Source organism: Palaemon carinicauda, chromosome 44 (assembly GCF_036898095.1).
Source record: "Palaemon carinicauda isolate YSFRI2023 chromosome 44, ASM3689809v2, whole genome shotgun sequence".
NCBI lineage: Eukaryota > Metazoa > Arthropoda > Malacostraca > Decapoda > Palaemonidae > Palaemon > Palaemon carinicauda.
This window is the reverse complement of record NC_090768.1, coordinates 2,758,078-2,768,898: the sequence shown is the minus strand read 5'-3', so window position 1 is coordinate 2,768,898 and position 10,821 is coordinate 2,758,078. Positions and strand designations below refer to the sequence as shown.

At 36.2% G+C, this 10,821-nt stretch overlaps 1 protein-coding gene across 1 annotated transcript; it reads right to left on the bottom strand.

Annotated features, from left to right (window-relative positions):
- Positions 1-787: 787 nt before the first annotated feature.
- Positions 788-8,749, bottom strand: LOC137634238 (endoplasmic reticulum chaperone BiP). The gene is made up of 3 exons (XM_068366513.1): positions 8,593-8,749; positions 4,049-4,188; positions 788-2,851 (listed from the first exon to the last, which is right to left on the bottom strand). The coding sequence occupies exons 2-3, from the start codon at positions 4,174-4,176 to the stop codon at positions 1,006-1,008; spliced, it is 1,974 nt and encodes a 657-aa protein (XP_068222614.1). The 5' UTR covers positions 4,177-4,188; positions 8,593-8,749; the 3' UTR covers positions 788-1,005.
- Between the last annotated feature and the right edge of the window lie 2,072 nt (positions 8,750-10,821).

Sequence of the window (10,821 nt, the reverse complement as noted above, 5' to 3'; positions counted from 1 at the left end):
ATACCACAGCACATCACCTCATCGTCCTTTGCCGCAGATTTCAACAGCCACTCCAGCTCTGCTGTTGACATAATTCAAGATGAAAGGTTTGTATGCATACTGGAACAATTATTTCAGTCTAAGGTAAAATCATGATTTTAGTAATACCTTCACAATGAAGCCAAAGAAAAATTGCATAAAACAAGTACTGCACCTTTAAACAAGTGTCTGGCATAAAACACGTTCTAACGTGGATCTAACCACTACACAGTATTATTCATAAATTTTCAAAGTAACCATAACTTACAATAGACCTACTTCTAGTATTATAAATCATCTCCTCGTCCGACGCAAAGGGACTCTGATTTCACCAGTCTACCAATACTTGACCGTTCATCATCTACTACACTTAACATTCCTCAGTCATGTAGGACTGGGTCTTCAATCTAGGCCCTTTAGCTCAATTGAATGATTGATGAACTCACGAGTGCGAAGAGGATATCAACTATTTCTGTACATAAAATATATTTTACCAAATTTAGTCATATGCAGTAATCTTGTCTAAATAACTATAATAAATGGCAGAAAGTATAAAAACTTGATAAAACTATAGGGCAGTCTTAGTTAAATGGTAAATCCAACTAGCGGTATGATCACCTTATTGGCCCTCAACTCAAGAGCTTTCAATATGTTCATTACCTTGAAGAGCATGTAGTAAATGGAAACAATCACTTAAAATAGTATATTATGAATAATTTTATAGTAAAAAATCTAATTCTATAGACATTCAGGACTAAGAAAAAAAACCTTGCCATAGAAACAATTTTTATTATAAACCACACATCCTTTCATTCTTGCTTGGAATGGACTTGTGCTTAACACCAAATAAAACTTTGGCAATGTGGTAACCCCTCAGTCATGCTTGATGAAATGGAACAAATGGAAGGAATGAAGATGAATGAATCTCTACCCTTATAACATGAATTATTATTATAAGTTATATTACAATATCGCCTAACAAATACCCTACAATTCATCCTTGTAAGCGTCTTCTTCGTCTTCAGAGCCAGGAGGAGCACCACCTGCACCCTGGTATAACTTAGCAATAATAGGTTGAACAACATCCTCCAATTCCTTCTTTTGTGCCTTGAAGTCTTCGGATTCCGCTTCAGAATTATCTTCAAGCCATTTAATCTTTTCGTCAATAATTTCCTCTATTTTCTCCTTATCTTCGTCGGTGAGTTTAGCACCCAATTTCTCCTTATCATTAATCTGATTCTTAAGACTGTAAGCATATGACTCAAGCTCATTTCTGGATTCTACTCTTTCCTTCAGCTTCTTATCTTCATCTGCAAACATTTCAGCATCTTTGATCATCCTCTCAATATCTTCAGGGGTTAGCCTATTCTGATCATTTGTAATAGTAATCTTTTCCTTATTGCCAGTACCCTTATCTTCAGCAGATACTTGAAGAATACCATTAGCATCAATCTCAAATGTTACTTCAATCTGAGGTACACCTCGAGGTGCAGGAGGAATACCTGTCAAATCAAACTTTCCAAGGATGTGGTTGTCTTTTGTCATGGGACGTTCACCTTCAAAGACCTGGATAGTCACTGTGTGCTGATTATCAGAGGCTGTGGAGAAGATCTGAGATTTCTTAGTAGGAATTACAGTGTTACGGGAAATGAGTTTTGTCATGACTCCTCCAACTGTCTCAATACCCAAGGTAAGAGGGTTGACATCCAATAGCACTAAATCGTTTGTGTCATCTTCACCAGACAACACACCAGCCTGAACAGCAGCACCATAAGCTACAGCTTCATCTGGGTTAATGCCTCGAGATGGCTCCTTTCCATTAAAGAATTCCTTTACCAACTGCTGAATCTTAGGAATACGAGTGGAGCCTCCTACTAGTACAATTTCATCAATTTCTTTCTTCTGGAGGTCTGAATCTTCAAGTACCTTTTGAACTGGTTTCATGGTAGATCTGAAAAGGTCCATATTCAACTCTTCAAACTTGGCACGTGTCAAAGTCTCCGAGAAATCTTCACCCTCAAAGAAGGACTCAATTTCGATCCTAACTTGATGGCTTGCAGACAATGACCTCTTTGCCTTCTCGACTTCACGACGAAGCTTCTGAACAGCGCGGTTGTCTTTCCTGATATCCTTGCCCTTCTTCTTCTTGTACAGCTTGATAAAATGATCCATAACACGCTGATCAAAATCTTCACCTCCCAAGTGAGTATCACCATTTGTGGCAACCACCTCAAATACTCCAGAGTCGATGGTAAGTAGAGAAACATCAAAAGTGCCACCACCAAGATCGAAGACCAAGATATTTTTCTCTCCATCCTTCTTGTCAATACCATAAGCAATAGCAGCAGCTGTAGGTTCATTAATAATCCTCATTACAGTCATGCCTGCGATGATTCCAGCATCCTTTGTAGCCTGACGCTGAGCATCATTGAAGTAAGCAGGAACAGTAACTACAGCGTGAGTAACAGTCTTTCCCAAGTAAGCTTCAGCAACTTCCCTCATCTTACCAAGTACCATGGCAGATACTTCCTCTGCAGCAAATACTTTCTCACCCTGAGCAGTGCTCACCTTTATGTGTGGTTTGTCATTCTTGTTGATCACCTTGAATGGGAAGAACTGAATGTCATGCTGGACAGATTTGTCCCCCCATTCCCTTCCAATCAAACGCTTGGCATCAAAGATGGTATTCTCCGGGTTGGTTGTTAGCTGGTTCTTAGCAGAATCGCCAATCAATCGCTCGCCATCAGCAGTAAAGGCAACGTATGATGGAGTGATGCGATTACCTTGGTCATTGGCAATGATTTCAACTCTGCCATTCTTGAAGACACCAACACTGGAAAAAAAGAAGCATTTTATTACAACCAAAGTGAAAATCTTAAAATGAAATTACTACATAATCTGGTACATAAAGGCATTTACATTCAAGAGATTTCTTACTAACTTCTAAATATCTTAAATTTTGCTGAAGTGTTAGCACCTACATATGCCTGTGCTCAACACAGCAGTTTGGACAATGTTAGAGACCTTCAAGAAATAGTATTTCTCGACTAAAGTCTGAATCAATCTAACTTTTTCAGACCATGATGGTTAACCTAGAAATAAGCCACCTTTACGGGTTAGGAAAGTAATTGCTAAATAGGTTTATAAAACTTCAGCAAAACCTATCTTTAACCATGTAGAGTTTACAGATAACTTACTACTTGCCAATCACTAAATACCAGAAACCAAGGACACACGAACTACCAGTGTAGTTGCATCAATGTAAATGCCACTTAAAAATGGTATATTGAAAACCATTCACTCATTACTTTACCACTGTAATGAACTAGCAGGTACAAGTATAGTTCAATATCTTAGTACAGTTGGGTAGTATTTAATAGTATCTTCCTCATAACAAGACCTTTCAACATTCACAGTATGACAATGTACCAGGTTATTTTTTAGCATTTTTAAAACTAGGAGTCGGCAAAGTCACTAACCAGAGCAAATCAAATACTAGTCTCAAAAATTTTCAAGGGCTAGAGCACCTGCAAAGTGTTTATAGCAGGATAACCAGATAGTTGGGAGAGATTCCACACTAATACACTAACCTAACAAAAAAATCATATGCTTTCAACACAAGAATGATGGTTAGTCGTACAAGATTTTCCTAAATCTCATCCTCACACTTAACTATGGACGAAGATTATGATCTCCGAACACACAACTTTGTTCCACAAATGCCTGTCTTTCCCACCTAAAACATTTGTTTACACTCAAATATAAATTTGTTAACCCTGTACAACCCAGGATGACACTCCACAAAAAAATTACCACCTTACCATCACATGGACACCCACAAAGACAAAAAAACTAATCCTTTGCTACATAGCACATGCTAACTAGACTTTACACAGTACTTACAAAAATTAAACTCTGCAATTTATTCAATATACCAAATCAAATCCTGGATTCTAAAATTCTAATATCTAGCTGTACTATTAAAGTATACAGGTCAGCATCTAAATATCTAACACTTAAAGACCCTTACCATGAGTAAGTAGTGCCCAAATCTATACCGATGACCGTTCCAACTTCGTCTTTCTTGTCTTTGCCATCCTTGGCATATGCTAGGACAGCTACAAAGCCCAACAGGGCTAATGCCTTTGAACACCACATGGTACCCAACACCTAAAATAAAAAATTCAAAATTAGAAGGATCTTCAACATTTATAGTATGCCAATAAGTAAGCCAAAGGGTTTGAATTTTCCCTTTGCACTTTTTTCTTTTTTAAACAAAACCAGAGTAAATACTGTATGTTAACTTTAATAATTTTTATTCTACTCTTTACTTGCTAAGATAGTGTTAGTAGACAAAATTAAAAAAGCATTTTTCAACACCAAAAGCTTACAACTGAAAATTGTATGGAGATTAGATAGAAATCATCTTTTGCTGAAAATTATACAGACAAACAATACAATACTAAAACTAAATAGAAAGTCTACAATACTCTGCTCATGAAGATGATATTCATCCCCTTGGTGCATTTTGGGTAGAGTTTCATTCCTATAAATCTTATGATCCTATAAAATTTCACAAGAATTATTGGACAAATATTGTGCTTCAGCACAGTAATTGTGTGTTCTGAATTCCCTCAAACCTCCAGTTATAACACCAGGAACTACCATAACTAGAGAAGCTACACTTTTAAATTAAGGTTTTTCAGAGTGATGTAAAATCACAGGTTATGCAAAGGAACAAGGGATAGAAGAGTGATACCCTTCCTAGCAAGGACCCACAACCCCAGGTAGTGGCATGTCTATGTTTCAATGCATCACAAACTGTTACTAATCTCTGGCACAGTTTTATTAGTTCTATGAAAGTTGCATAATATATACCATAATTTGGACACTGCTTGAATTTAGATCTTCCCAGTGTACCATCCTGTACACTGCACTAGATATGTAATTACTTTGAACAACCTTTCCTTCATAAGGCTGATATTCCTAAACAGGCAGTTGAATCTGGGGAAATTCAGAACTTCAACCTTGCAATCATGTTATGTTGAACAAGCTAAAGCTTATCACTTCATAGTTAACATGACAGATCTAATATAAGAATCAGTAATCAAAGACATTTCCTATGCTTTATTCTTCACTTCTCAAATTATTTCCTTACTTCCTCTCCGGGCAATTTTTCACTTTTGGCCCCCTTGGGCTTATAGCACCCTGCAATTCCAATTAGGTTGTAGCTTAGCTAGTAGGAATATTATTAATAGCTGTGGTGATAGTAGTAATAATACTGAACAAGGAGAGTTTAGAATGAAGTGGTGACAGTGAGTTATCAGCTAATAGAAGTAGTATAGTGCTTTGGTTAGGACATTCCTCACACTGACCTAATGATGCAAATACACTATGAATTTATTGTCCATGCATTAATAAATTTTAGGAATTATAAATGATTAATGCACTTCAAAGGTCCAAAGAGCTTTTTCAATTTGATAAGCAGTTGCCTAACAAAAACTACTTGAAGAGCAGGGACTTTCCTTAACCCCATTCTGGTGATCTGGGGCAGGGGTCATATGTTGCTAATTGTATTTAGGCAGTAACAATAAGTCTCCTTAATTTGATCAATATCAATTTCAAGGTTTAAATGCGCAACCATTTACTTAAACCTCTGTAGACCAGACTAGAATTAGAATAAGACAACCTGCATCACCAGCAATTAATACTGCATCAGAATAACCACAGCAAATGAGAGATCTCTACAACATACTTCATAACAATGGTTGCTTTTCCTCGGGGGAGGGGGGTTTAGTGAATAACAGTATTTAAACTAGAAATTCCAAGAGTGCCATACTGCATACAGCACTTTTCACTATTCTCAAGTTGATAGGGAAATTACGCATATGCAATGGTAAAGCACTTATAAGGTTTAAAGGCCGCTCATGAATGGCAGAGGCAAGGGACAGTGACACTGCCCCATCAAGCAGGACATGTCCTAGAGACTGACCATATTACATATAAGCGCCCAAGCCCCCTCTCCACCCAAGCTAGGACCAAGTAGGGTCAGGCAATGAGTGCTGATGTTTCAGCCGATAGACCTAAAGGCTCCCACAAACCCCCCCCCCCCTTTTAGCTCACCAGGATGGTGAGGTTACAGAGACCACTATCGAGTTTGAATGGGACTAACCCGAGTCTGGCGTTTACGAGTCAGGGACGTTACCACATCGGCTACCACAATCCCAATTTATCTCCTCTGGTTAACTTGCTACAAAACAATCTAAGGTTCCTATTTTTATTTACCTAAAGCAATACAAAATTTCAGTTATTGACTACTGTAAGTTTGAAGTGCACAAGATTTTATATAAGGAAATTATAATTATAATCAACCACATTTACCAAGTTGCGAGGCATCTGTTTGGAGAAGAGTCCCAAGGTCAACGACCAGGCAACCTAGGTTAGGTGGTTAGGTTGACAAATTTCTGCTTTTACACACCCAATAATCACAGTTCCCAGGGTTACTAAAAGCTATATATTTTTATTATTTTTATATGATTTAAAAGTAGAATTTGCCAGTGCATAGTATGAAGATATACTGTACATCACTAATATTTTGGGTTACCCCTAAACCACCACACCGACTTAACCACTAACATCTCCCATTTGTTTTAACACTAGGGGAAAATGAGAAGTGGATTTCAATATTGGTTAAGAAAACATATGCCTCAGGCATTTGGCAATATATTCCAAGAGTGCATTGTACAGTAGTGTCCACTTCATTAACACATTTGGGAGGTATTACAGGTTTAAGAACAATCCAGAATTTAAGGAATGCCGATAGTAAAATTAAAAGGTCAAACCTTTCGAGGGCCCTTCCCGTTTAAATCCCAGTAACCACCAAACTAAGGTCCAATACGATTCATCTTCCCCCCCAATTGACTCTACGGACACACAAATTAAATCCAATAGATTTACCATTACACTTTCACAATATGACCAGACATTTAGTAATACCATACTACACCAATCTTGTGAAATTCTATGGCCTACCCTTGATTAAACCTAATGGTGCAATTTCTGCACCGTAAAAGAACATTAGTTCTTTGAGTGTATATTTTCAATGTTAACTTAAGTGGCCAATCTTAAAATTACGAGATGGGTCTACCTCAGTCCCTTGGCTAATTGCCAATAATTACATTAAGAAAAGATCACTTAAGCAGTTTATCTTGGTAAAAATCTTACGAATTGATCACTTCATTCAATAAGGTTTCAGCTTTAAAAAAAGGTTCCAACTGATTAACCAACTTAATAAGGAGGGGCTTTACCCTCAACTGCAAAATAGACTCTCATGCATAATCAGTTTCTAGTTAACGGCCAGAGAATAACCAAATTAAAAGACTAACTATTCAAGAGCAGTTTAACTACACAATGTGTATAGCCTAATACCTTTCATTAACATTCTAGTACAATTAACCAATAACCCTAAAAAGAATTAAGCTTTCCATATATTTAAATGCAATCTGAACAGTGCTGAACACTATGGCCGAGCCAATCTACAGAACTTGCCGTAATTTTAACCCAATAACTAATAGTATACCATGGTTCTGATCAAGGAAATATTTCCTTTAAAATAATGTATCCTACATTAAAAGTTTGTCAAAATTAGCATTTATATTTGGGGCTAATAAATAATTTTATCGCTTGTTCACTTGAATAGACACCAAGAAATATGCCAAGGCATTCTCTTTGTTGGCTTGTGCAGCAGATTAAAAATTTAGTTAAAACACTTCGACCTTGAGCTAATTCATCCTTACTAAATCCCCGCCTGTTATACAGTAGGATTTTGCCCAGGTAAAGGCAGAATACATAACATTAACAGTAGCTAGCTCTGGGGGGGGAAGTCAAACCTTATGCAGTTCAGCTTACATTACTCCTAAGCTGCAGTAGCTCGACTATTAGCGGGTGAGTGGAACAAAATATGCACAAACTCTGTTGCTTTCAAACTTATAGCTATTAATACAATGATCTTTCAGTAAAACTTTAAACGATCTTCAACCGTAAGTGTTGTCATCTAGCTTTTAAATTTACCTCGTTACCGGATAGACATTCGTTCTTTAACCCTTCTTAATGCCTTAACCGTGAGCATAATGCATACTTAAAGTTTACTCCTATAACTAAACTTAGTGTTATACGGTCAGATGATCCGCAAAAGGTATGACATAAGCTACGATAGTAATCACATGGATACTTGCAAGACTTATCTGCAAGCAATATGCACCCACCCTCTTCCGGTACGATGCTTCAAGAACGCTCTAGAACTTCGTACATAATGAATGGGTTATTCCCTCCAACATGAAATGACCCCAAATTCCAATCTTTGCATAGAATTTACACTCAACATGAAGTCCTGGCCTCAAATTAGAATTAGTTTAGGAAACTATCTCCACTAAATGACATGAAATACACCCTATAGAAACAGCCCAAAAGCAATGGCGGCTTGTTTTAGATAAAATATTAACTTAATTCAAACCAAGTAAAAATACGACCTATTTAAAATACAGAAATGAATACCGATGCTGTGGATATACTCACTTGAATAATTAATGACACTTCCTATTAGACAACGATAGTTAACACACGAACTTAGAAATGTGTACTTCACTGGAGACTGTCAGTAGGTGAATGACATTAGCCTACCCGGCACGGCAGCAATATGTATCGTCTGCAACGTCTCGTGGATATTTGTGATTGGCTGAACTAAACCACGTGGTACACGTTTCTCTTTCGTGATTGGGGAACGTCACACGACCGGGCTGTTTCCGATTGGTCCACGTCGTTTTACACTCAGTACTGACAATATAGCTTTTTGCTACTTATTGCCTTATAACACCGTGCAAGATCACATGAATAAAACTAAACTATAATATTTATCGAGATGTAACAATTTATATTCATTAGGATGTTACGCACAAAGTCATCTGCCATTCCTGGTACTGTATCGGACCGTATTAGTTTAGCTGTAGTCGTTAGTCACTATAATATGAGAGGCGTAACGTACGTTCGTTTATATTTTATAGATTTAATAAAAGAAAACTAATTTTTGGCTAGGTCAGATCATATAAATTCTTATTAGATATAAAATAGATATTACAAAAACATATCATCAAGTAAACTCATACAACTGTGGTGAAATAAATGTCGATAAATTTGCCCTTAGTGAATGAAGAAAACGTTCCCTGGCTTTCATCCATAAGTATTAGCTAGGAATTTATTTATAACGTTTGATCGAACGACATTTGCTTTCATTTTATAATTAAATTTTATAAATGAAGCAAAAATAACAATAAATTATGTTATATTCTGTTAAACATGGTTTTATTACACAATAAGAGATAAAAAAATAACATTAAATTAACGAATAGACAGTTTTAGGATATTTGACAGGGCAAAAAAACTACATTTTTACTTCATACTATATAAAAAGCAATAAATAAATATTCTGGCTTAGTTATTATAATTTGATAACCCAATAGATTTGTTTTGAAATAAATGAAAACATAATAGCATATATTCCTCTGGAATTTGTATTGACCTTGCATTATTAATTTGTGAAATGTCACCAGTTTAAACCATTGCCGGTAATTTATAATAATGAAAAACACAACGAAAATATCGCAGCATAAAAGGTAAGTAAGAGCACACCCTTTCACCTCATAATCATGTAGGAAGAAACGTCTAGAATGTTCTTGGTTTCTCGATTCATTCATAGATTAAAAGTCAGTATAAAAAATCGGTTAACGTAATACAACCCAAACTTATTCTCCACAGTCCACAAGGAACACAATTTTTTTAATATATTTGATGCGGACAGCCTGAAATAAAAGTATTTGGATGTCAGTATTTTTTTCTTTTCGGTGTAAGTGGCGACAAAGCAACTTCTGGGAAGATGACAAATACAAATGGAATTCTGACTAGAGATCTAGATATACTACTTCCAACTTATATTGATAGAAAATACAACAGATTGGTCGTTTATTGTCTTATTCAAAGAATTACTGTCGACATAAGACCTCCAATTCATCTCAAATTAGTTTAAAGGGAATATACAACTATGTAGCTGTAGATGGGATACAAATCCTTATAATAGACAGTATCCGGCTGTGATAGGAACTTTTGATACTAGTTGATTTAAATACCTCAATGTACCGTTATAGAGGAATTTCACTTTATTTCTAAGATTATTTGAGTACAGTGGGTTTCGTCATGCATTAGCTGTTTATGCATATGACATTACATCTCCTAGATGAGCAGAATTGAATAAAACATAAGAAAAAAAATCGTTTTTCAAGTTAATGGCCCATGGGAGTATCCCAATTATACAAACGAGAAGAAATTTGCTAATGTAGGTGTACATGTGAATTCGTGTGTATGAAAAGATTTGTTTAGGTATATCTGACCACTAATCAACGATGAAAAAGAAACTTGCCGATATACAGGGCATAGAAAAGGTGAAGAACTAATGTAGGTCAAACTTGTCCGAGTATGACGTCACGATCACTCTATAACGGTGTAGTTGTTGCCGACTATAGAATCCTGAATTTCCTGTGATGGCATTTACAAAGTTGCTAAACTTTTTTGTCACTCGACTTTTTGTTGAATTACATGTGTGATTATTAGTAAAATCATCAGCCTGTTCATTCATCTGTACGATTTTGTTCCCTATATCACACAATTTTTATCATTCTATCTATTTGAATAATAAATTCCTGAACATTCGAGTCTACTGTTCATTATAGAATTAGACATTGATTAAAAGGCAGA